Raw genomic sequence first — 26,635 nt, 5'->3', positions numbered from 1 at the left:
AGATTTCACCCTCTCTGGCTTTGTTACTATCACTTCCGTTAGTGGTTTTACAGGCTGGGTCTGCTTTCTCTACTCACCAGCAAGTACGTTTTCCTTCTCCAATTTCACCACTTTGGGATACTACTGGAAATTCCTTAATGCAGCCCATGAGTCATTATATTAATCAATAAATCTATCAATGGACACATAGGCTTAGCAACATGGTAGACACTATAGAATCCTGAAGAGAGTACTGACAGTAACAAGCCAGGAGAATTACTGAAGGGAAAAGAATAACCATCATTCCTAAGAATAACTGGGATGGTGGCATGTAGTTCAGTGTGCTCAGTTTACTCATTATATGTATGAATAAATATATATAAATTAACAATTTGCCTTATTCTAAAAACAATTTTGGTGGTTTACAAATGTGTAGTCATTATAGCAAGTTTAAGACATTAAATAAGAATAATGAAGAAAAGGGACAACAAGACAAGCATTAGATTGGATAAGATAAAATGCATGCTGCTAGATACAGTATGCTTAGTAGGGATGTCCCAAATTTCTACACACTTAGAAGCCAGCAAAATTAAATGCATGGACATTCTTGAGGAATATCAGATGAAAAGTTCAGTGTCCTTACTTTAATCACTTACTATCAAAACAAGCTTAACATCAACCAACAGGGTCACCCAAATCAAAAGCGGTATTTGTCACTGGGTGTCCTGCAGGGTGTGGGGCCTGAAGAAAGCTTAAATAGAAGTAAAGGGGTGAATCAAATCAAGCAAATCAAGACAGCCTAAATAGAATTTTAATAGGGAGAAAAACATTATTATTGAGGTGTTAGCTGGTTTTTATGAGGTATTATTGAGATGTTAGCTGTTTATTAACCATATTTTGTCAAAAGAATGTTTATTGCTATTATAAACAGTGCTGCAATGAACATATGTGTGCATATGTCTTTATAGTAGAATGATTTATAATCCTAGTACAATTTTTTTAAAAAAGAATGTTTATTGTGGAGATTACCTGTGTATTTCCATGTGGTTGTGGCATCTGCTTGATCATGGCATCTCCACCACTTTTCCCTGTTCTAGCTAATGATAAAAGTGAAAAGAAATAGAGTCTGTCAGGGGTCAATGCTCTCCTTAACTTGCATTCATCCTCTTTCTGCTCTTCATTTCTTGCAGTATTTCCAAGGGAGTCTCTGTCAGAGCCACCAGACCTACTGCCTGAACTACTCAGCTGCTATCTTTTATCTTGAGAGCCTGAGGCAGAGAGATGACTTTGGAATTTATTTAAAAGTAAAGTATCATTTTCTTTTCCTTCGTATTTTTCCTGATGCTTTTTGGGTGTCACAGGTACTGGGAATGATTATATCTAAATTAAATGGGAAAGAAGGAAATGAAATGATCAACAATATGTTTTAACTACAAATCTGCTTTCCTCATAAATACATTGTCTGCTGCACACTTAGGAATATTAAATGGTGCCCATCTGAAAACATTACATTATCTACACTCCCTCCTGAAGTGTTGGCTGGGGCTTAGAAATGTTTTATTTGTTCATTGTGTTTTTGTGGAAGAAACTGGTACATTGTAAGGAGAAAACTATAGTAAGAACCTGAGCTAAGTTTGGCTCTTGCAGGAGTTAGTTCCAGCATAGAAGCCTGGGGCATCATTTATACTGTATTCTACATGAATGGTGCCCCCTTGATTACAGCATAAAGCACAATGTCAATGTCGCTCCCAGAGTTGCGCCAATATGGCAGTTCTGGGTCCCACAGCATTAAAAGAAGAAATTTCTGCTGGGGTCCTTCAGCATTTTCTAGTAGGCAAACCTAAAGCCAATTTCCCCTGACTTCCCTGATTCTGTTGGTCTCTGCTTTGATATTTCTTTAGTCTGAAATGGAACTTTTTCAGTTCTGTGTCAGAGCCCTTTTGGATCATCCAGAGAAAATGGTCTAAGCCTTTCCAGAAAACCAGCTCTTTCCTGCAGCTGCAAGAAGCCCCTGCCAGAACACGACCTCAGAGGCTTGGGAGGAAAGGCTGCCATGGTTCCCAATGACTCAGGTGTGAATTAGTGGGCTTCTGCCACAGCCTCCATATACCAGGAAGCCTGGGTGTGCCAAGGATGAGAAAAGAGGAATAATCCTGTAGATTCAGCCCTTTAGTGTTTTATTTGCTACTCAAACTGAAAACTGAAAGCTCATTAGATTTCCAAATGCATGAATAATCATGTTCCAAATGCTTCCCCTAGATACTGATGGATTAGACTCTTAGCTAGGCCCCCAAACTGAGAGAATCCAAGTTCATTTCTCTCCCTTCCAAGCTGGAAAAGAGATTAATTTAACAAGGTCCAATAATCATTTTCAAATAACTTTGGAAAATCCCATATCCATGTATTCAAAGCCAAATGATTTTTGTCAAAGGCATCAGAAACATACATTGGAAAAACAACACTCTCTTGAGTAAACAGTGCTATAAAAACAGAATATCTTGATGCAGAAGAGTGAAAGTAGATCCCTATCTCTTACCATATGTAAAAATCAAATAAAAATGAATTAAAGACTTAAGTATAAGGTCTGAAGCTACAAAACTGGTGGAAGAAACATAGAAGAAGCACTTGAGGATGTTGGTCTAGACATATTTTAGGGCCAAGACTTCAAAAGCATAGGCAACAAAAGCGAAAATAGACAAATGGGACTGTTTGAACTAAAAGGCTTCTGCATAGCAGAGGAAATAACGGAGTAAAGAGGCAATCTGCAAAATGGGAGAAAATATTCAAAAACTATTCATTCAACAGGGGACTAATACCTAGAATATACAAGGAACTTGAAGAGCAAAAAAATAAATCCGAGAAAAGAACCTGAATTGACATTTCCCAAAATAAAACATACAAATGGCCAATAAGTATATGAAAAAAAAATGTTCAACATCACTAATCATCAAGGAAATGCAAATCAAAATCACAATGTGATATCATCCCACCCCAGTTAGAATGGCTGTTAGTTTAAAAGATAAAAGAAAGTAACAGATGCTGGCAAGGATACAGAGAAAAGGGAGCTTCCATACACTTTTTGTGTAAATCAGTGCAGTTGTTATAGTAAACAAAATGGAGTTTTCTCAGAAAAATAAAAATAAAACTATCATCGATCCAGCAATCCCACCACTAGGTTTTTATCCAAAAGAAAGGAAATCAGTGCATCAAAAGATACCTGGTCCCCATTCCTACTGCAGCACTGTTCACATAGCTGAGATACAGAATCAACCTTGTATCCATCAACAGATGATTGATAAAACGCACTATATATATACAAAGGAATATTATTCAGCCAGAAAAAAATGAAATCTTGTCATTTACAGATGAAACTGGAGGTGATTAAGTGAAATAACTAGGCATAGAAAGACAGATATTGCATGTTCTCACCCATATGTGGGAGCTAAAAAAGTTAATCTCATGGAGATAGAGTAGGATGATAGTTTCCAGAGACTGGGAAGTGGGAGGAAGGGGATGAAGAGAGGTCAGTTAATGAGTGCAAACATACAATTATAGAATGAATAAGTTCTAGTGTCTGAAGGAATAAGTTACTATATATATATATACTATGCATATCATATTATATATATATATCATATATATATAATAACCCACTAGGGTGACTATAGTTAACACTAACTTGTTGTGTGTTTCAAAATAGCTAGAAGAAAAGATTGAAATGTTCTCAACATGAAGAAATGATGTTAATAAATGTGGTTATGGATATCATAAATACCCTGATTTGGTCCTTACACATTGTACGAATGTATCAAAATATCACATGTACCCCATAAATATGTATAATTGTGTATGAATAAAAGTGTATGTAGTGTCCAAAGATATTTTGTGAAAGGTGGTAGAGGATACAGTGCTGTTATCGCACATGATGCTTTTTTTTTTGAGACAAGGTTTTGCTTTGTTGCCCAGGCTAGAGTGTAGTGGCACAATCTCAGCTCAATACAACCTCCATCTTCCAGGTTCAAGTGATTCTCCTGCCTCAGCCTCCTGAGTAGCTGCAACTACAGGCACCTGCCATCACTCCTGGAAAATTTTTTTGTATTTTCAGTAGACGGGTTTCACAATGTTGCCAAGGCTGGTCTTGAACTCCTGACCTCAAGTGATTCGCCCACCTCGGCCTTCCGCAGTGCTTAGATTACAGGTGTGAGCCACCACGCCCAGCTACATGATGCTTTTATACTGCATAATACTTTACCAGACACTTTCTCAAAAGTGTCCTAATTTTGAACACAAACCTGTGAAGTTGATTACATTGTTCTTTTGTATCCCTGAGGCTCAGAGAGGTTAGATGACATTTGCAAGGTCACACAGCCAATAGGTGGCAAAGAAAGAACTATAGAAAGATTTTCAGACAAAAAAATCCAATGCTTTTCATGCCAGAACAGTTTCCAGTTCCTTGAGGCTACTTCCCACCACCATGGAACTATTAGCCTCAAGCAACAAAGGCAAGAGGTCAGGGAGAGACCTGCAGATATAACCCATGTTATAACACATGATTCTGTAAACACAAGGTGACTAGTGTCTGAGCCCTTGCTATGGCCCAGACACTGCGCTACATGCTGGCCATCCATGATCTTCTTGTCTACACACTAACTCTGCAGATTTTTATGTTGTCCCTGTTTTTCAGGAGTTTAGACAAATTAGGCAATGTACTGAAAGATATGGTTGTTCTAGGGCAGAGGTAGGATTTGAATTCAGACCTGTCTGAACCTGATGTTCCGTCTACAATGTTCTGTCATAAACAACATTCTTGGGGAATTTAAACCCATGTTGTGTTATTGGCTGCCTGAAATTGACCTATAAATGCAGTGGGATAAATTTACCTTCCATTCCACATGAGGCTAAGCTTTATGAATGCATGTACTTTATCCCAGTGCATATTAATGGGATTAGAATTCTTCCTACTGTTTTAAAAACGTATTTACTTATGTATTTATTTACTGAGACAGGGTCTGATTCTGTCACCCAGGCTAGAGTGCATGGTACAATTATGGCTCAGTGCAGCCTCAGACTCCTGGGCTCAAATGACCCTCACACCTCAGCCTCCCACGTAGCTGGGACTACTAACACTTGCCACCACCCCTGGCTAATTTTCTAATTTTTGTAGAGATAGGGTCTCGCTATGTTGCCCAGCTTGTCTCAAACTCCTAAGCTCAAGTGACCCTCCTGCTTACTATTTTAGAAACAAAATGATGTAGAGGAAGAAACTGGGAACTTCATACCAAGTCTCTTAATGTGATTCTTCTAACAATGGCTAAGGACTCTCGCCTAATGGACTGAATGGTCGAGACGTGCCAGGCTCTGTTCTAAGCACTTTGTGTAAATTATCTCATTAAAACCTCTCACCAACCCAATGAGGTAGTTACTCTTGTTATCTACATTTTACAGATAGGTTTTAGAAAGGGTAAGTAAATTTCCTCAGGTTCCAAGAATTCTGGTTGCCCCATCCCAATGCTGTGCCCCACCAAGACAGATTTATTAGGACTTTAAAAAAACAAAAACAGGGTCTCACCCCATTACCCAGGCTGGAATGCAGTGGTGCCATCATGGCCCACTGCAGCCTCAATCTCCCAGGCTCAAGCGACAGGACATAGTTTCATTCGGGGCCCTTTAATCCTTTCACAGATTCCCTAAGCACGTTGGATATAGCAAAAGTAGCCTCCATGGATCTAGACTCATCAATAAAAAGGCCTTTTATGTCCAGTCTCTCTCAATGAAAATGTTCTTTGCCTTTCCTAACAGACCTGAAAAATGAAGTCAAAAGAGAGATGAAAGGAAACTTACAGCTTTGCTTTTATAATGTCAAGCCATTCTTTTTCTCTTTTCTGAAGTTTTCTGAAACACTAAATGCTTCCAACATCCCTGCCTGGATCCTTGTCTAAATTATTTACCATGGATGCTTTCTGCCAATTGCCATGGAGGAGCTTGGTGTTTTCACTTTGACCTGGAATACCAGTGTGTGCTGGCAGCCAGAGCTGTTCCCCACAGCAGGGCAATTTGGGGCAGTGGCCTCGGGCAGTGAGTTTTTTGGGAGGGCAGGGGCCTAACTGCTGCTGAGAAATCAGTTACAAGAACTCCCAGCCACCCAAGAGGTCCAGGACCCGCAGGAACTGGAACACTGCTGTCTATGAGTCAACATAGAAATCAGCCTCTAGAGAACAGCCCTGCTCCCCTCCACTCACAGCCTGTCTTCATCTGTCATGCTTGCTTTTGTCTCCATCCCTGCCGATGTCCATGAAAAGAATCACAGCCATTGGACCTGGAGGAGAACTTGGAGATCATCTAGCCAAGAGCCATGTAGCCAGACTGGAGTCTGAGGCTACAGTCAGCCGTGATTGCTCCACTGCACTCTAGCTTGGGTGACAGAGTCAGATCGACCCTGTCTCAATAAATAAATACAAATATAATAGTAGGAAAAATTCTAATCCCATTAATGTGCACTAGGATAAAGCCATGCCTTCATAAAGCTTAGCCCACTGTGGTATGAAGGGTAAATTTATACCACTGCATTTATACGTCAATTTCAGACAGCCTATAACACGACATGGGTTTAAGTTCTACAAGAATGTTGTTTAAAACAGAGCATTTTAGGAGATTGACCATCAGGTTCAGACAGGTCTGAATTCAAATCCTACCTCTGCCCTAGAACAACCATATCTTTTAGCACATTGCCTGATTTGTCTAAGAAGAGTAATTGAAGGTCCAGAGAAAGAAGGTGGTCCTCGGAGCCAGGATCCTAGAGCTCTGTTCACCTTGCACCGTGCGCTCACTCTCACAGCCAGCCAACTGTACATAGGGGAGAGAAGATTGAATTTGGCAGCATGCCTATGATGAAGAGCCCAGGATATTTTTAAAAACATCCAGCTGGGCCAGGTGCTGTGGCTCACACCTGTAATCCCAGCACTTTGGGAGGTGTGCAAATTGCTTGAACCCAGGAGTTTGAGACCAGCCTGGGCAACATAGTGAGACCCAATCTCTACAAAAAACTTAAAAATTAGCTAGGTATGGTGGCCTGCACCTGTAGTGTCAGCTATGTGAGAGGCAGAGGTGGGAAGATCCCTTGAGCCTAGGAGGTCGAGGCTGCAGTGAGGCATGATCATACCACTACACTTCACCCTAGGTGACAGAGCAATACCCTCTTGCCCACACCCTTAAAAAAAAAACAACTGATAGTATGGGAGGACAGTGAGACCCCACCTCGCTATACCAAGGACATGGTCAAGCTATAAAAGACAAATGCAAGTTGCTAGGCAGGATGCTAGAAGGTAAACAGGCAGGGTTTGTTTAAGTGGGAAGAGAGAAAGAGCTCTCCCTTTCCAAAAAGAATGGAGCCAGCAAAATAGTAGCGACTTGTGGGCTGTGTATTTGACCCCTCTTCACAATCCAAAATCTTCAGTAAAATAAACATGCATACTCACAAAACATGTCACGAGAGGGTTTACAGTGGAAACTAACATCAGAAACCAGGAGGATACGTTTGTTCCATGCTGTTCAGGGAAGAAACGGTGTACATGAAAACAAGAGTCTAGGGGAAGCCATTAGAATCTCAGTCCCCAGATACTGGTAAATATCTAGGGGAGAAGTTTGGACTTCCACAGGCCATTGGAAAGTGTACATGGCCTGTGGAAGTCCAAATGGAAACAAGCGTCCAGGGCCCAGAGGAAGCCATTAGAATCTCAGTCCCCTAGATATTAGTAAATATCAAGGGGAGGAGTTTGGGCTTCCACAGGACATGGGAATGGGGGAGGATTGAGTCAAATGTACCTAGATCTTCAAAATGCAAGGCCTGACACATGGGCTTGAAGACATCTCTGGGGATGTAGCATGAGTTTCCTGCAGTGTGGCCCACCTGAGGATAGCCCTGAAGGGACTGGGTCATAAGGCAAAGGAGCTAACCTGGAGAATGAAAGGAGAATGGAAGGTAGAAAAGAGGTGGCAGACTGCAGCAGGAGAAATATTTAGTGTAAGGGCAGAATCCCTGTGGTAGTCATTTCAGGCTGCTAAAACAACACGCCACAGATTGGGTGGGTTATAATCACAGGAGAGAGTTGCTCACAGTTCTGGAGGCTGAAACTTTCCTGGTGCCAGCATGGTTAGGGGCTAGTGATGGCCTTTTTCTGGGTTGCAAACAGCTGTCTTCTCATTGTATCCTCACATGGTGGAAAGAGAGCTAGAGAGCTCTCCAGGATCCTTTTATAAGGGCACTAATCCCATTCCTGAGGGTTCCATGCTCCTGGCCTAATCACCTCCCAACAGTCCCACCTCCTAATACCATCCCATTGAAGGTTAGGATTTTATTAGGTTGGTGCAAAATTAATTGCAGATTTGGAAATTAAAAGTAATATGACGTGGATTTGAAGGAAAGCAAACACTCAGTTTATATTAATCCCTCTATCACTGCTCAGGGTCAATTTGGTGTGAGTGGGCAGTGTAGGAGAAGAGGAAGAGAACACACCCCACTATGCTCCTTCCTGATGTACCCGTCTACATGCTGGCCATTGACCACCTTCATGCCTCATTTGTCACCTTCATAAAAGGCAGAGAGTGCCTTAGGTTCAAGAAAGCTCACATTCAAAGAAACGGCACAGCAAATAAAACTAATGTAAAAGCTATTCTCATGTTCACTCAGGTTTCTCAAACATCGTTTATGGAACCCCAATGTATAACCCATGGCAATACTTACTACAGTTACTAAATTACTAAATTTTCTTTTCTTGTCTTCCCCAGTGCTGGCATACCCTAGAACTTCCTCTACCAAACCCCAACTCCAAATACTGCCTATTGAAAACTCCGCGTCTGTTCTCCGTGTCTCTACCTCTTTCCTCTCCCATCTTTGTTCTAGATCAACTGAACCTCTTTAACTTCTATGTTCATTTCTCTTCATTTTTTATCATTACCCTGATCCTTCCCAACTAAGGGGAGTCAAGGAACTGACCCAACAAGCACGAATCCTTCCTTTTCCCCCAGTCTCAATTCTCAATTCTCCTAACTGCATCACAAGTGGGAACAAAGCTGGTGAACCCAGAAATCGCCCCGAGGGCTGGGGAGGAGGAGCCAATGGGCAGAACTAAATTCACTCTCAAATGAAAAGGGTAGACAAAGCTGGAGCACATCTGTTATGACGTCTTATCACTACGCTAATGGAACATGCACTTTTTAGGGGATTTGATCTGTGGCTTATAAATTGTCCCAGCAAACTCACAAGTGCATCCTGCAGTTAACTGAGTAAAATCTCTAAAAAGCTCTCATATCCAGGTTTCTTAGTGGCTCAGTGGTTGAGGTGATCATTCTCATGTGGCTCCTTTTGCCTTCCCCAGTGGTGTGAGCATAATGAACAATGCAGACGACTCCACCTGCCTGAGCTACTAGTGGCCCCACTTCAGAGGCTCACTCGATATCCGTTGTTGCTGAAGAATATCTGGAAAAGGAGCATGGACTCTGCTGAGAAAATCATGATCTATTCCATCAAGGAAAAGGTGGAAAAGTCCATCCGTAAGTCCCTGAGATAAGAGAGCTTAATTAAAGAGTTGGGGCCTTGTGACTCCTGGGAACTCTCTGGGCTTCCATCCTTGGAGGTAATTCCATTGATTTGAGGTCATGGCTCTCAGAAATGTGGGTTCAAGTGTGAGTGCATTGTAAATCAAATGTGCACGGAACAATGGGCTCCAGTCACATCCTGGTGAATCCTATGAGAACTCTAGCACCAAGTTTACACAGGATGTGACTCTGTCTCCAAGTGTTTCAGAAGTGAGTTCAGCAGGAAAAGTTACTTCCCAGACAACTGAAGGCACTTTGTTTTTAACAGTCATACTGACCCCACACACAAAGCAAATGGGAGTAAACACCATGGAAAATGTGTCCAGAGGATAAATTACCATTCATCATTTCTTAAATCACTGAAAGCCAGGGTCAATGTGAAACTATGCCAACTGCAATCTTTACAACTGAAATTTGAGGATGGGAACTGAGCGGGCCCTATGATGACTTCAGTTTATTTGTTTAACTTTTGTGTAATTGAAATTCACATAAAGAAGTTCATGATTTATGCCCATAAACCAAGATTTCAATGGCCAAGGTGGGCATCGAAAGGGAACAATTCAAATTGGTAATATTCAGCTGTACAGAAATGTTTTTTTTTTTTCTTTGGCAAGTTTAAAAGTAAAATGATACTGCCTGGAACAGGTGCTTTAAAGAAAAGTAAAATGACCATTTAATTGGTTTTTTTTTTCCTTTTAAATTTTTTATTCAAATTCTAAAATTACCTGAAGAGCTGGAATTAAGTTTATCAAGTAAGACAAAGATTCAGTTAAAGATGACTTCTTTAAACTTTTGAAGTAATCTTAAGGTTTATTATTCATTTGGATGTGTTTGGGAGGAAAGATAAAGCAGCACCTCTGGAGATTTCTCGGTAAAAGATAGATTCTCATTGTTGAGGGAAGAGATCTGTGTGGGCTTCCTTTAAGTCTATTAGCTTAGAGATTGTGAATTCTGAAGGGTTCCACTAACAATGTGACTCTGCAGGTCTTTTGCTTGCCTTCCATGTTTTCAAAAATCATTTCAAACCCTCAATAGCAACATGTTACTAGAAAGCATTGGAAAATGAATACAAACCTCCCAAAGAGATAATCACCATTATCATTAAGTGAATATATACTTTTATGATTGGGACAAAAGGATATGGTTGTCCTTGTTAGTCTGATTTTTTTTCTTCCTCTAATTAAAGGCTGTGTGGTCTAGGGAATAAGAGAAAACTACCAAGAATTTCATTAGAATTATTGAAATAAAAATACACAATATAATTTCAACTTACTGAATTAAATTAGTTAAGCTTCATTTTTCTCTGCAAGAGGCTGATTTCAAATTAGTGAGTTTTCTAAGTCGCATGAACAGCAAGTAATATGTGACATGAACTTAATATATGGTCTGGCTCCAGGGGCAGCCAGTGTTTCTAAACGATTCCTGTGAACCTTGGTTAAAATCTATACTGCAATGTCACATGCACTTAAAAATAGACTGACTGTGTCTTGTCTTTCAGGGGACCTTGAAGGAAAAGTGAAGTGGCTGGACAATTTCCAAAAATTTAGATATCTACAGGAGATTATAGTGTGGCCACCGCTTTGGGATAGAGATAAAAGGTTTTTCGTTCCAGAGGTAGGAAGAAAAGATCAATTAAGACTTATGTCCCTTTCTGGAAGTTGGGCATTCAGACAGAAATACAATCTTAGATGTCCCCATCTGTCTACTTGAAGAAGAAATCTAGTTTCATGAACCAGAAGTAGTCTTCATCTGTAGGGCATTGTATGTGGGGAGGCTGAGGTCATTATGCCATTCTTACGATGGTCCTTCTGAGAGGTTTTTTCATTATTTCCCATTCCCATGTCCATCTGCTGGCATTTCCAAATGTCATGAACTTTCTAGATGAAGTTGATTGCCCCAGCTTTTTAAACATGTTCTCTTCAGATCACTAACAACATCTCTTTTATTTTCTCCCTTGTTTCACAAGTGTTTGAAACACATTTTTAAAGAACACACGGCAGAAAACATCTTGTCACCAACCAACAGACACCTTCTCTATGAAGGAAAATTAACTCTTGCAGGTAAATAACTGCTTCCTTTAAAAACCCAGCATCTGTGCTGCCTTGTAACTTGTTTGACCTCCAGTAATTGAAGAGCAGGAGGAATTGTGTTTGCCCATGTTGCAGGTGATGGAGGGTGTGAATCAGAGAGTATCTTATGGGGTCACACAGACTCAGGCTTGAAAGAAGACTTTACAACATAACTATCTAGGTGCCCTCCATTTTCTCTCTGTAATGGGATAACTGTAACTACTCCATAGGATTGTTAAAACAACATCTGTCTCTACTAAAAATACAAAATTAGCCAGGCGTGGTGGCACATGCCTGTAATCTCAGCTACTCGGGAGGCTGAGGCAGGAGAATTGCTTGAACCCAAGGAGGCGGAGGTTGCGGTGAGCCAAGATGGCATCATTGCACTCCAGCCTGGGCAACAAGAGCAAAACTCTGTTTCAAAAACAAAACAAAAACAACATACAAGAACAACTTAGCTCACAGTCTGGAATCTAATAAACACGCAGTCAATGGCAGCTGTTATCATCAGAATCATTGTACTCCTCCAATGAGCCAGACAATCAAGCTCTCAAATGTTTGTGGAGAGTCTATTACGTAGCACAGGTTGTGCTAGGTAGGGGCCATTGGGGGATATAAAATACGTATTCTGTGTAATTCTTTCCCTCTAGTTGGAAAGCTCTGCCTTATTACCACACCTACAGGATAAGTTCAGAAAGAAGAGAGTCATTGAGGCTGGAGTGCCCCGGAGAGGCTTCGTGCAGTCTGTGGGACTGGAGGTGGGCTTGGAGGGGCAGGAAGGATGAGGTCAGTGGAAGGACAAGAGGGAGGTCATTCTGATAAAGAGCACAGCTGGAGAAAAGTCGTGGAGGCAGAAGCCCCCGGAGAAACTCAGTTTCTAGCAGAGTACATAGGAAGCCAAGCCCCTGGGGCTGACTGCCTGGCTCACTCCATGCTCAGCCTTTTCTGCCTGCACAACCTTGGGCCATTTACAGTGATCTCCTGTGCTTCAGTTTACCTTTCTTTATTGTGAGGATTAAATGAACCAACAGATGTATAAGCACTCAAAAGAATGATTGACACAAAGTTTTTCATGCTCAATAAATATCATGATGACCAGAAAGGCTGCTTGGCTGAAATAAGATTTGCAATCATTTACTTAATCATTTTTGCACAAAATCTTGACCAGGCATCTACTGAGCATGAAGTGCTGTGGGATGGGAGGTTGCCTAACTGTGGTGATGTGCTATCTTGTGGGAAGGGGCTGGGAAATAATCTCTTACTATGTGTATATTGAGACTCTGCTCTATTTTAGAGGTAGTCTGGATGTCAGGTTAGGACATAATCCCCACCTGGCAACTGTCAAATAAGGAAGATAGACATGTCCAGTGTTTTATATCCAAGGGCTTTTTCATACATTAACTCTTTGCAGTGAGTTAAACAGAGAAGTTGCTTTTAATCCCTTGCTATAGGTGAGAGATTTGGGGCTCAAGGATGTTATCATGCCCAAGTTCAGCTGGTGGGTAAATGACAGAGTACCAGCTGGAGCCAGGCTGCCTTGGTCTGGCCAGCTTCCAGAATCATAGCAACTGCCTTGGAAACCAAACAGAGGGACCCAGCCAGGAAACTGCAGGCAACCAGAAGTCATTGAGTTCTCAGACAGGGAAGTGATAAGTTAAAAGGATATTGAAGAAAGCGTTGTTAATAAGCAATGTTCAAAATTGCATAGAGGAGACCAAAGCAGAGAGATCAGTAGTGAAACCGAAAGTTCCATGGTGAACAGGCCGAGGTGAGAACACTCTGGGCCTGTCTGCTGCTCTGCCATTTTTTACCTGTGGTCCACTCACCCTCTACTTTCATTTGAAAAGATAACAATTTAACTTTTCTTTAATGTTATTTATAACTTTGGAGTAATTATATTTTATGACAGGGCCAAATTTAAGTAATAAAGCAAAACATTATCTGTGTTGTTCAGCATGTATCTTTCCCTCCAAAATTGGCCCCACCTGAAATTATGTGAGACTCTTCCTGCCTATCTCCCAATACTGCGAGATGCACCAGCTCCTCCTAAAACATTAGAAATGGGCGTGATAGAAAAGGATATGAGAGATATTGCGAAGGCAAAACCAGGAGGACTTTACAACTGATAAAGTGGATGAAGAGGAAATGAGTCTAAAAGTGTTCTGATCTGTGTATTCGAAAGTTTTGTTGATAATGCCATGAGTGGTGGAGGGAGTGGGTCAGAGGGTCAATTTTAGGGTTCAGGTTTGGGCATAATGAGAACCCACATGGAAGTTGGAGGAGCAGCTCTCGGTGGGTGAAAGGCTATGTCAGATGTGAATCCATGCATCACATAGGTTTGAAGTGATTGTCATAGATGCGTGGGTGGGAAGCTCATCTAAGAAAGACTTTACAAGCAGACTTAACTTTTCCGGAAAATGTTTCTTATGCAGTCAAATGCGGTAGCATGGAGATAACTACGTAATGTCATTAACACCAGGCACTTGTTTAATGGCATACGCTGCACTAGTCAAATTCCATCAGAGATGGAGACTCCATGTTGTAATCGACATGGTATCAAGTCAAGGGTAAAGTCATGAGACTTTGACTGAGAGTTGAGCATAGAGATTTGACGGGGCAGGGTGACAGTGTGAGAAGAAGAAACAACATTTCGCTTCATGGTCTTTTGGCTAAGATCAAGTGAAGAAACAGGACATCATTTTGAATGAAAAATGTATTGAACCACGTCAGGGGACCTAGCATCAATTGTAGGCTTTGGGAAAATTTGAATTCTCTTATTCTCTTGTATAAATGTTATTGCTGCCACTGCTGATGATGACAAGGATGATGAAAATGATGTGATGAAACCTAACACATACTGCATTTCCAAATGTCTTCCAGCCTTAAAAACTATACTCTTATAACCAAATCAGTATATTTTCTCATTCCCAGAAGGCACATATTTTTATAATTTGTTTCATAACTTGCTTGGTGGAACACTAGGTCCTCAATAAATGGTAGCTAAAATAATTATCACTTTCTAGAATAATGTCTGGAACATTATCTAGAATGACTGGAATACATAGAAAGTGTGTTCCCTGACTGTCAAAATAAAATAGTTGAAATTATAAGAAGAAAACAAAACTATTTCATTTTGACAATGATCATTAAACTGATACATACATGAGTAGCAGAGGATGGAGACAGCAAATTTTACAGGTCTGAAGGTTGCTGTGGACTGAATTGTGTTCCTCCGCAAATCACATGTTGAAGCCCTAATGTCCAGTATGACTATACTTGGAATAAGGAAGAAATGCAGGTAAAATGAGGTGCTCATGCTGGAGCCTTGATCTGAGAGGATTAGTACCCTAACCAGAGCAGACACCAGAGAGCTCACGCTCTCTGTTTGCCATGTAAGAATACATCCAGAAGGTGGCTATCTGCAAGCCAAAAAGAGAGCCCTTATCAGGAACCGAATCAACCAGCACCTTGATCTACTTCCCAGGCTCCAGAAGTATGAGGAATAAATTCCGATTGCATAAGCCACCCTGTCTGTGGTATTTTGCTATGGCAGGCTGAGCTGGCTCTTCACAGGTCTAGTACTGTCCCATCTTAGCCCTGTATATCAATTGGCATATAGAGTCAGCCACTGGAGACAGGTAACCATCACTTAAAAGAGATCGTTTATTTCTCTCATTATGTCGCAAGCTATATGAGAGCTCCACTCCATAAAGTCATTGGGAATCCAGATTCCTGCTGTCATATTGGCAAATCTAGGGTATTGCTTTCTTCTGAGTGGCCCCAGATGACTCACCAATATGTTTGCATTCTACCCAATAAGAAGGAGAGACGGATAAGAGAGCTTAGCCCTCCCCTTCGCCAATATGACTCAGAAGTTGTATACTTTGGCTCACATTCCACTGGTCAGAATTTAGCTCCTTGGTCATATTCAGCAGCAAGGAAATGTAGTCTCTATTCTCTGTGGATGAGTACTCACTAAAATTTGGGGATTCCATTGGTATAAGAGAGGGGAAGAACAGTTTTCAAGGGACAATGCAGTCTTTGCCACAACTTGATTTATGAAAAGTTAGGTTTCTAGTATGATTTTTAAAAAACTATTCAAGAACTGTTTAATTTGAATAAAACACCTGATTTCTCTCCTATGCAAATATAGAAAAAAATCTTTTCTCTAAACTTAAAGAATGAGAGAGGAGAGAAATGAATCCTAAATGTTTCATCTACTACTTTAAAGCTTCCAGGGGTAAACACATATAAGAAAGAACTTCTAGAACAACATACATAATATAAATAGAACAAGCTGAAAAAAAATATACTGGGTTTTTCTATGTTTACTCTAAGCACTTGTCACATCCCCCTCTAAAAGCTTTTCCTCCGGAATCACTTAAATTTAACTTTTTTTTTTTCTAATTTCTAAGTGATAGAGTAAATTAAAGAAGGAGATGCCTTATTCTAATATTTAGTTTCTCTTCTACTACTATTCCCTTCTTAGGAAAAACTAAAGAAAACTATTTACCTTAAGTAACTATTAAAACTAATAACAGAAAAGTTTGTAAATATGAAGTACATGGAGAATATCTAAACATTTATACCCAGGTTCTAAAAATTGAGAAATAAGTAGTTTTAATGACTGTCAACATAGGCCACCATAACAAAATACCACGGTCAGGCTGGCTTAAACAGCAGATATTTATGTCCTACAGTCTGGAGGCTGAAAATTCCCAGGTCAACGTGATGGCAAATTCTGAGCACTCTCTTCAAGATGAGGGTTGGGGGAAAGGGGGTTCTCTGGTGTCTCAACAGAATATTAATTCTACTGGACTAGTGCTCTAGCCTTGTCACCCCATTACCCTAATTACTTTCTTACTCTAGATGCAGCCACACTAAGGGTTTAGGGCTTCAACATACAAAACCTGAGGGACACAATAGCATAGTTCATAGCAGTAAGAAAATGCCTTTTCTCTGGTTATGTGCGCCTTTGTCAATAACCACCCAGAGGAATCAAGAGGCAAAAATGCTGCAAATTCAATTAGTTGAGGGATTTGCCTTCCGCTTAGTTGAAGCCACTACAAATGCCATCTGAGTTATCTTAGATCCAAATGAGATGCATCATAAATACAATGTCTTTAAAGTTGGAAGCCTGGCCTCTCAGCAAGTCTCTGCTTTAGTAAGAAATCAATTCAACATTGAGGCAGGCAGCTTTCTGACTTACATGATTGGAGCCCCTGGGGTGCCATAATACCCATCAAGTTTTGTTTTATAAAGAATTCATTGATTTTTTTTAAACCCCTTCTACTTAGGGCTTTGAGTATCCATTTCAGCTTCTCTTTTTTTCCTCAGAAAGCACAAGATTCCTAGACGCTTATTTGTTTCTCTTCAATGATTTCCTCTTAGTTACAAAAACTAAGCGCAACAAAAAGGTAAAATGCTGATATTTCAAAGTAAGTTTCTTATCAGGTTTGCTAAATGAGTTGTGGTAAAAATATAAAATATTCTTATATATCAGGCTGAATCTTTTCCTCTAAAGAATGAAGGCATTATATAATATTGGCTTTTTTAGTCATAAAGCTCTGAATTTAGAAACATAAAACCAAAAAAAATGCAAGCAGCATTTCTCAAGGATGTCAAAAGAGGAATACATTTTTAGAACAACTTAATCTATATACTTGCAAGCTAAGTCCCAGAAGCCAGAGAACTTTGCCTGACCTGCCTAAGCAAAGGAACCCAAAACATCTTTGTCCGTTTTGGCCCATTCCTTTTCTGAACTGGCCACCACAACAAAAACAGCCAGAGAAGGGGACTCTCTGAACTGTCTACTGTCTTGTGTCAAGGTGGTATTCAAGACTCATTCTGATTTGAAAGCTCACATTATTTCTAAGAAATAATGATTTGGGGTGAAGGTGAGAGGGACACCTGATCTCTCAGTATCTACCTACATAAAAAGTGTAGAAGCCAAATATATATGTAGCTGTCATCACAGACAGAATGAGTCAACTAGGAGCTAGAGCTGCAAAATCTCTACAGGGAATAGGGATTTTTTTCACATTACTTAAGTATTATGTGTTACTATTATTGTTGTTGTTATTTTTACTACTCATTAAGCCACTGGTCTGCTGCAGGTCCCCAAAAGGCTTTCTGTCTAATTTACTGTTTCACAATCCATTCCCTGAATGGTATGAGTGAGTGGTATCAGCAGGGAAGTTTCTCTGCAATGTCTTCAACCGTCAAGAGACACCTAATGTTGCTTTATTCCACTCATTTCTTTACCAAGTGACTAGCCTTACACAGATGATAAGATCACGAGACTAGCTATCTCATATCTTTTAATAAACTAAGCTTCTACATTGCATATTGGTTGAGCTAAATCAATGATCTTTAAGCAATAAAATAGATACCCATTAATCAATCTATGAATAGTTGATTGGTGATTGGAGAAGGAATAGGTGTACAAGAATATTAAGAGTCACAGTTTCAGAATTTGTATGACCTCCTATTTTAAGTTGCTCAGACTAGCATGTCTGCATAAACCATGTTCTGAAAAATCTCTAGCCCTTTCAAAAAAAACCTTGATGCTTGCATAGTTGATCTTCATGTCAAATAATGGTACAAATCAGAACATAAGAATTAATGGCAGCCCATGTTGATCATATAATAAGGTGATACTCTGGTTTCACGCATTCTAAGTTGATTGCTAAAGTAAGGAATTGTATCAGTTTACATGCCTTTTTGCTATTTTATGTACAATTTATACCATGCAAGTCATACTTTTTTTTACCCTTTTTTTAAAAATATCAGCATCTTATGTGTTCAAAATAATTTCAATTATTTATAAATTCTAGAGCATGGAATCTATTTAGAATTCAGTATTAGATCCCAGGCATACAGTTGGCCAAAGTGAGGCCCCCTTTCTCATTCATCAAACTCAATACTATAAAGAGATTAAGATACTAGGAATGAAGAACTTCCCATTGACGTGAGGGTGATTTAAATGTTTCCCAGTTAGGGACATCAACCATTATTTATTCTGGTAATGAAACTTGGAGATCAGAAACACTTTGGTGCTGGACACGGTGGCTCACTCTTATAATCTCAGCACTTTAGGAAACTGAGGTGGGAGGATCACTTGAGCCCAGGGCTTCCAGACTAGCCTGGGCAACATTGTGAGATCCCATCTCTACAAAAAATAAAAATAAAAAAACAAAAATTAGCAGACCATGGTGGTGTATGCCTATAGTTCTAGCTACTTGAGAGGGTGAGGTGGGAGGATTGCTTGAATGTAGGAGGTTGAGGCTGCAGTGGGCTGATATCGCACCACTGCATTCCAGCATGGGTGACAGAGTGAAACCCTGTCTCAAGAAAAATTTTTAATAATAATAATAAACACTTTTCCATAAATCACTATGCTTTGGGGCAATGCTTTTCAATATCCAGAAAGAATAGTAAGTTAGATTTTAAGCAACTGTTTCTCAGAATCTATTTGCTTACAGATGCACTTTAGATAAAGGTGCCAATATTTATTTCCTATTTATTGCATTATTTTTCTTGTTAATTTCAGAAACTTGGAGGCTCAGACCCTGGTTTAATGTGTCCTTCTCTTACTCCTGAGTTGCAAGCAGTAATAAGAGAGGGTGGTTCGTGTACAGTACTCGATCAGCCTATTCCACTAGATAGATTGGTAGTCAAAAGTATTGAACCACTCCATTTATCAGGTATGTGTCTATTTTCATTATTCAGCTCATCTGTTTGCCATCACAGAGGTTTATATTGGCCTTTTTTGGTAGCAGGACACAAATCTAAGTCTTCATAAAAATAAGACTGTATTCCTATATGTCTATATATCTTTCACTCTATGAATTAGTTATGTCCAATGCTTGAATGACAGCTCTATTACTTGCTAGCGGTATGCCCTTAGACAGGGCACTTCAGTTTTCTAAGTGTCAGGTTCTTCTTAACAAAATAGGGATAATAATATCTATTTCAGTGAGTTTCTGTGAGAATTAAATGAAATAATAAATGTAATGTATTCAATAAATGATAGTTGCTGCTATTGTTATTGCAGTATTAATACTATTGCTATTATTAAAACACTGAGAAACCATGACCAGATATGGTCTACTTAGGGCTTGAGTGGGCAGCAGTGTTCAGGAGGAAGCAGACACCACTCTGCCTTGGCTAGAGGCCCCTAGACCAGCTGAGGCCAGGCAGGTGGGGACTGACTTCCTGTCCCCATGGGAGGGGCAGGAAAAAAGAAAGCACTCACCATCCCTCTCAATTCCCAACCCAGCAGCCAAACCCAGAGCTTCAGTGACTAGCATAGGACTGACCCATGTATAATAAAGAAACCTTAAAAAGTGAATGAATGAATGAATGAATGTGCAAATAACAATAGCAAATACTTATATAGTTATGCTACATAACTAAATTACGTATTTAAATGCCAGCTGGGTGCAGTGGCTCATACCTATAAATCACAATACTTTGGGAGGCCAAGATGGTAGGAGTGTTTGAGGCCAGGAGTCCAAGACCAGCCTGGACAACATAGTGACACCCAGTCTCTATTAAAAATAAAAACAGCGAGGTGCAGTAGCACACACCTGTACTCACAGCTACTCAGGAAGCTAAGGCTGTAGGATGGCTTGAGCTCAGGAGTTAGAGGCTGCAGTGAGCTAGGATCGCCACTGCACTCCAGCCTGGGTGACAGAGTGAGACCCTGTCTCTGAAAATAAAAATAAAATTAAATTGTAGAAATTTAAATGCCTTACATATATTAACCCATGAATTAATAGAACCTCTCTCTCCAAGAGCAGAAGGGAAACCTGTATCCAGAAAGATAGCTTCTGCCTCCTGTGTCCCTTCTATTTTCAGTAAGATTTGCTGAAAGGTAACAGGGCTGACTTTAAAGCCTCTTGTATTTGACTTTGACCAAAGTCTACGTAGGCCAAAATCTGAAAAGCCAGAGAGTGGTTCAGGAGCAAGCCACAAAAGGGGTATGTCAAGGTTGCAAAACCCTTGCCTGGTGAGTGTGCTCACTTTCAGTGTGAGCCTCTTCCCTGCCCAAGGGATGGCAGAGGAATGTAGTTTCAGTATGTTGGGGCTGGAAATCACTTCCATTCTCTGATCTGTTTAGGTTACTTTTTCATGGGGAAAAGTATCACAGCAGAGGGCAGCCTCCTGTGCTAGGAATTTATTCTCTTACTACAGTGGCTATCATTCTAGATTGTGGCCTGACACATGGACTTGAGTAAAGGAAGGTGCCAGAACACCCATGAGGAAGAGAAAGCAGTGCGGCTAAGAGGTTCAGTGTAGTCACTACCCTGCCAGCTTTAAGACTTACACTTCATGGGAAATCTGACATCAGTGAATTACCTTGAAAGATGTTTTTTCTCCTCTATTTCATCTTTTTAATTAAAAAATCTTTAAAAAAATACTATGTTTCTGGGGCCAGGTGGGGTGGCTCATGCCTGTAATCCCAGCACTTTTGGAGGCTGAGGCAGGCCAATCACTTGAGGTTAGGAGTTCAAGAGAAGCCTGGCCAACATGGTGAAAAAATACAAAAAATTAGCCAGGCATGGTGGCACACAGCTGTAATTCCAGCTACTCGGGAGACCGAGGCACAAGAATTGCTTGAACCCAGAAGGCAGAGGTTGCAGTGAGCCTAGGACGTACCACTGCATTGCAGCTGGGGTGATGGAGTGGGACTGTCTCAAAAAGCAAAAACAAAAACAACTATGCTTCCAGTGTTTCCACCTTTTTAATTTTCTGACTTGTAACTACCATCTCTTGTTCCTTTTAAAAATATTTTTCTCATTCCTCAGACCTATTAACTTGACTAATTAGATACATTACATGAGGCAGAGCAGCTATAGAGCTGGAAAGAGTAAATGAGGAGAGACTGAGCTCTGGAGTGACAGACCTAATTGCAAATCCTGGGTATATCATTTCTAAGCTCTGTGACCTTGGAAAAATTAATTTTTATGTTTCCTCATTTGCAAGTAGGAATTAGCTGACCTATCTCATTGGGTTGCTATGTAGAGAAAAAACATAGCATGGTGCCAAGTACATAGAAAATGTTTTAAAATGGTGTCAATTCATATATTAGAATGTCAGTGAAAAAGACCTAGTCCTGCCAATATATGATACTGTATCCTAATTGTATTCTACAGACCAAGCTTAGCAGGTCCTAAAAGTCCCTTGTACCCATACTCCAAACCAAATGGATGCAGGATGCCTGGAATAACTTAAAAGTACAGTTACAGTTTTTGAGGAAAATAATTCCAAAAAGCAGCCAAGAACAACCACCTGATCTTTAAAAGCCTCATTTGCTATAGGGAATTTATAAGGCAAAGAATTAGAGGGTAAAACAAACACAGCCAGCTTTCTTTCCCCCCAGAAAGTCATTTTAATAGGTTTAAATCCTCTCACTGCAGAGAAGCTGGACAGAATTTTACGGCCTCTCATTAACAGACTTTGTTGTAGTAGAATTTAGGAATTATGATGTTTAGACTGTTATGAGTATAATCTGTGATACTGGGGTAGTTCTTGCAGTTAAGAAAATAAGTATTGTATTCACCTGGAATCTGAAAGAAGCCCAACCCTCCTCAGATAAGCCTGAGTTAAACTAACCCCAACCAATATAAATATTGGCAGCAGACAAGCTTATCAGCTTAATGATTAGCAAGAATATGTCACTTGCTCACTTTCTCTTCCCTGAAGTACTTGATAAGGGCAGGAGACAGTCCTGGCCTGTTTTTTTAGTTTGTTTCTAAACATTGACTATAGAAAGAATGTATATGCTGCAGGATTCTGTTGTATTAATAATTCAAAGAGATTTTCATTTTAAGAGCTCCTGCTATATTAAAAAAAAAAATCTGTTCTCCCACTATCTCCTGTCATTTTTTTGAGACCAGCTAGAAAATGACAGAACAGGCTTTCTTTTGCAAACACAGAAGCCACACCAACGCCTCTTTTTGTTTTGTTTTACATTTCACTCAGTTTGGTGGATGCTGCATTTTATTTGAGTCAGTTTTTTGGTTTTTCTTGGCCTGTAGTGAAGCATTCAGGTGGCTTTGTATTTTTGCCACATCTTAATTTGTTTATAAACCTTGTTTGGATGTGACTTCCCTTTCAATACAAACTTAAAAATTTTTAAAGGAGTGAGAAACAAAACAAAATATTACATTGTTTTATTTTTATTATCTGTATTTTCACACACAAAAAAAAATATCTACCTCATATGCTTAGCTTGTTCTATGAGAAGGGGTCCATTTCCCATCACTTAAGCCGTAATTGCATTTCATCAAGTCCCAGAAGTCATTAGCTAAGGAAGAAAGGTTTTCATATTAGAGTGGGCTTATTTGAACACAGTAGTGGGGTCTTGACACTGAAATAAAATTTTTTTAAAAACCTGTAATCTACATGAAACTCCCACCCTTGTTAAAAACAAAAACAAGCTAAATAGAAAACAAACCCCAGGTTCTTGTACTAAGAAATTGTTTGAATTTCATATGAAATGATTTGGCTTTTTGTCTTTGTAATATCTTCTTCTAGTCTTTGGGCTGAGAAATGCTTTTCTTATACAACATGAAAACAGATATCGACAGTGTATAGCAGCATTCTTATTACAAGCCCAAACAGAAAACATCAAGGTATGTATTTTAACTTTGTAGGTCTTTGATTCTTCAGCATTTACATAAAGAAAAATCTCACCCCAAGCCTCTTAAATAACAGTGAATGGAAAGTTTTGTGTATTTCCCTCATCCACCTGGGAAGGGCAGATTTGGGAGGAGGGGAGGGATACATCTAGTCCATATAATGCTGCAAAGTCTCAGTGTTGACAATTTCCTCACACTTGCAGAATTGACATAAAGACCCTTACTCCTGCTGCAGAAGCTCAAGAGCTGCCTGTTCTGCAGTTTCTGTAGGAAATGGGGTACGAATTGCTTTGGATTGCATGATGATGAACTTTTAAGATGCTCCAATCAATTACCAAAGTGCAAATAATAAGATATTAGTGTAAGAAGGGCCTGCTGCAATAATGATCCGTGTCAAGTCAGCCTGTCAGCCTTTGAAAAATTGCCATTGTTTTTACAGCTATGGAATTGAAAGAGCAGCTGCCTGACTCTGATTTCTCCTAGAAGTTTCTATTTTTGTATTTCCCCTGGTAGGCTTTCATCACAGCCACAATATGGCCAGACAATAAATGCAATATTCCATTTCCTGAGTCACTGCCCTCAGTCTCTTTCAAATTATACCACTGGTTAAGAACTTGTTTTCACAGAGAATAGAAATTCCAGCAATGTCACTTTCAAACTACATATATTCTCAGTACTCATTTTTCTAATGAGTTACTATTATGGTTTCTTGATTACTCATAACTGTTATCCAACTTGCATATCATACTCATTTAGCCCATTTGCATTTTCCTATATGATTAGAAGTATATTAGATATAAGAAAGAAAATGGAAAACATATGCAAATATTTCATTAGTCTTCAGTTTTAAAGAGCTGGTCAATAAATATAGCAGAAAATATTAGTCCAATATGTGAGAAATTGTCAGCTTAACATTCTAATCTCTATTTCTATATTTTTCTTTTTTCAACAGAAAACATGGATGGCACAAATAACAACAGCAATTTCTTGCTTTACCAGGAATCAGGAAACCAAGAAAATATCTTTATTCACATTGCCCACAGAATCCTCTGAAATTTAGGAACCTAAAACAAGTGGCATGCCTTTTTAGAAGATTAGTGTTTAACGTATTATCTCATTCAAACTTTTGTTAACACTTAGCTAGTGATGAGCTACAAGGAAATGTGCATTTTAAAGAAGTTCCAGAATTTGGAAATTTGAGCTAGGAAAATCCTCAGTATAGAGGAATAATGACTGCAACGAATTTGAACCCTGCAGAATTTCTTGACAAGTATGTACTGACATCCAGATTACCTTCTAATGTTTCAGTCAGGTTTGTAAGAGGTGTGAGTGAAGAAAGGTGCTAATTTGTAAAGGGTGAATGATCAGATAAACGGAGTATCAGAAGGAAAACGATGTCCACTGCTTGTGTCCAATTGGCACTCCAGCATCTCACTTTGTGTGTATCTATAAAATAATGAAACCAATTTTCCTTCATGGCTTTTCAATCAGTCTTACTGCTTTATAGTCCTACCTCAAACACAATGTTAACGCTTTAGATACAAAGCTTGACTATTCTTTTAATATACAAAGAAGTAAAGAAGGACTACATTTTATCAGCAATTTTGAAATTCCTATTCTCAAACTCATCTCAGGTAAACTTTATAATACTATAACCTGGAAGTAGACAACCCCAAAGACTGAATTCCATTACTTTAAGATGAGGGGGGAAGAAAATCTGGCTTTTTCCAGTTAATACTTTTGCACAGCTTTTCTTGGCCTGTTGTGAAGTGTACAGATTTTCATACACATAGTAAAATATCTGTCTCTTAACTTCATTTTTGGAAGAATGATGATGTTTGCCATAAAAATCCTTTCTGGTTTTGATTGGAGGTTTGTGTGTGTGACAGAACACACACACCTCTGATCACCTAAATTTATCTGGCAGGACTTCAAATTTCTTCAGAATTTTTATCAAGAAAGGCATTTTGAAGAATTATTTTATTATCATGGCAGGATATATACTATTAACTATATTCAAGGAACTAGTTCTTAAGGTCCGAATATTGTATCAAATGGAAGTCCACAAACTTCCATTTCAGGCTCGTACCTTTTGCAGTTTGCAAAGTGGAAGTAGTAAATTTATCAAATTTGGCTGTAAGACAACTGAAGCCTTAGTTGATTTTGTTAAGCTGAAGAATGGGATAGAGAGGATGATATTTGGGCAAGTCATATGCACCGTAATTCTTTGAGAAAGGTAAAATTTCACCAGGCAAACAAGGCAGTAAATCCAAGTGCAGCAAAAGGCTTTTGTAAAAGGCAAGCATGATTAGAATGGAGACTAATAATCTCTTTATAATAATGTCAGACATTTAATAGAAGAGAAAATAAAAGGAAAATCTGGGAGGCAGTAACTATTATTAATAGTTAAGAATAAATGAGGTGGGGAGAAAAGCAAAGAAGGAGAGAACGGACTTCAAGCAAATTCCTAGAGATGGCATCTGGATGGGATTGAAAGCAGTTATGTCCAGGAGAAGACAATATAGGTTTATGCAAGAGAAGATTTTATAAAGAAATTTCTGGCTGAAAAAAAATTTTAAATTAACAATCATCTTGCACATTTTTAGATATAAACCAACCTAGGAGGTAAGCAGTCAACTAGGATGAGGTGAGGTCTCAAATTCCTTGAGTTCCATGAATCCAGCAACCACAGATTTACATGTATAAAGGTAGTTTTCTCCCTCTGGATCTCATTAAAGGGATAGAAAGACTGACATTAACAAAATATGTAAAACAGTTCAAGAATACACTGTACATAAACTGAAATTTTATAAAGCTCACAAAATAACACGTCTAATATACAATATATTAGATGCTTGAGGATATGCACATTAAACTCTTCAGAAGATTAGCATATTTGAATGAAGAGGTTGTGGGGGAGGAACAAAAACCATTCTAGAACCATGGTTTCCAGGAAGAAAAAATAGTGAAAACAATGGCACACTGGGCCTTCAAAAGGTATCTTTGGGGAGGGGAGGGAGAATAAATAAATAAATAAATAATATTTAAAGTATCTTTAAATGGTCATCTGGGTATTAAACACAGATACAAAGTGACATAAGGGATTAATTACGTATTTTTTATATTTCTTTTTAGTTTTGTTAATTCTCTATAATATTAAATGGAATGTCTAAAGCAAAATGGCATTAATAATTTCTCTTAAGATCAGAAACTTACTATTCTAAATTAAACAACATTAAAACACCACTGTCTACATCCAAGTGCAAAGTCCTAATATTCTGTAAATAAATAATGCAAAATGGTTAAGATAGTGTTCTCTTTTGTTAAACAGACAAAACAATTTAT

At 39.1% G+C, this 26,635-nt stretch overlaps 2 protein-coding genes across 13 annotated transcripts in view; one reads left to right on the top strand and one right to left on the bottom strand.

The window, feature by feature from the left end:
• Window positions 1–26,596, top strand: part of PLEKHG7 (pleckstrin homology and RhoGEF domain containing G7) — a 66,394-nt gene extending 39,798 nt beyond the window's left edge. For all 6 annotated transcript variants that reach the window (XM_017976262.4, XM_017976261.4, XM_017976259.4 and 3 more), the window contains 8 exons: window positions 1,170–1,283; window positions 9,354–9,528; window positions 11,072–11,187; window positions 11,540–11,633; window positions 16,980–17,059; window positions 19,195–19,348; window positions 23,187–23,284; window positions 24,243–26,596. In XM_017976262.4, the coding sequence (XP_017831751.1) occupies window positions 1,170–1,283; window positions 9,354–9,528; window positions 11,072–11,187; window positions 11,540–11,633; window positions 16,980–17,059; window positions 19,195–19,348; window positions 23,187–23,284; window positions 24,243–24,350 (939 nt within the window). In that variant the 3' untranslated portion in view covers window positions 24,351–26,596. The remainder of the gene's footprint in view (window positions 1–1,169; window positions 1,284–9,353; window positions 9,529–11,071; window positions 11,188–11,539; window positions 11,634–16,979; window positions 17,060–19,194; window positions 19,349–23,186; window positions 23,285–24,242) is intronic.
• Window positions 20,234–26,635, bottom strand: part of EEA1 (early endosome antigen 1) — a 160,149-nt gene continuing 153,747 nt past the window's right edge. For 3 of the 7 annotated variants that reach the window (XM_078337020.1, XM_078337019.1, XM_078337023.1), the window contains 2 exons: window positions 25,909–26,012; window positions 24,599–24,736 (listed from right to left, as the gene is read on the bottom strand). In XM_078337020.1, the coding sequence (XP_078193146.1) occupies window positions 24,655–24,736; window positions 25,909–26,012 (186 nt within the window). In that variant the 3' untranslated portion in view covers window positions 24,599–24,654. Of the gene's footprint in view, window positions 20,356–22,807; window positions 22,957–24,583; window positions 24,737–25,908; window positions 26,013–26,635 lie in introns of those variants that run through there. The other 4 variants (XR_013521952.1, XR_013521953.1, XM_078337018.1 and 1 more) reach the window with 4 other exon arrangements.

Source organism: Callithrix jacchus, chromosome 9 (genome assembly GCF_049354715.1).
Source record: "Callithrix jacchus isolate 240 chromosome 9, calJac240_pri, whole genome shotgun sequence".
NCBI classification, from domain to species: Eukaryota; Metazoa; Chordata; class Mammalia; order Primates; family Cebidae; genus Callithrix; species Callithrix jacchus.
Note: the sequence above shows the minus strand (reverse complement) of the source record. Positions and strands in the feature narration are given on the sequence as shown.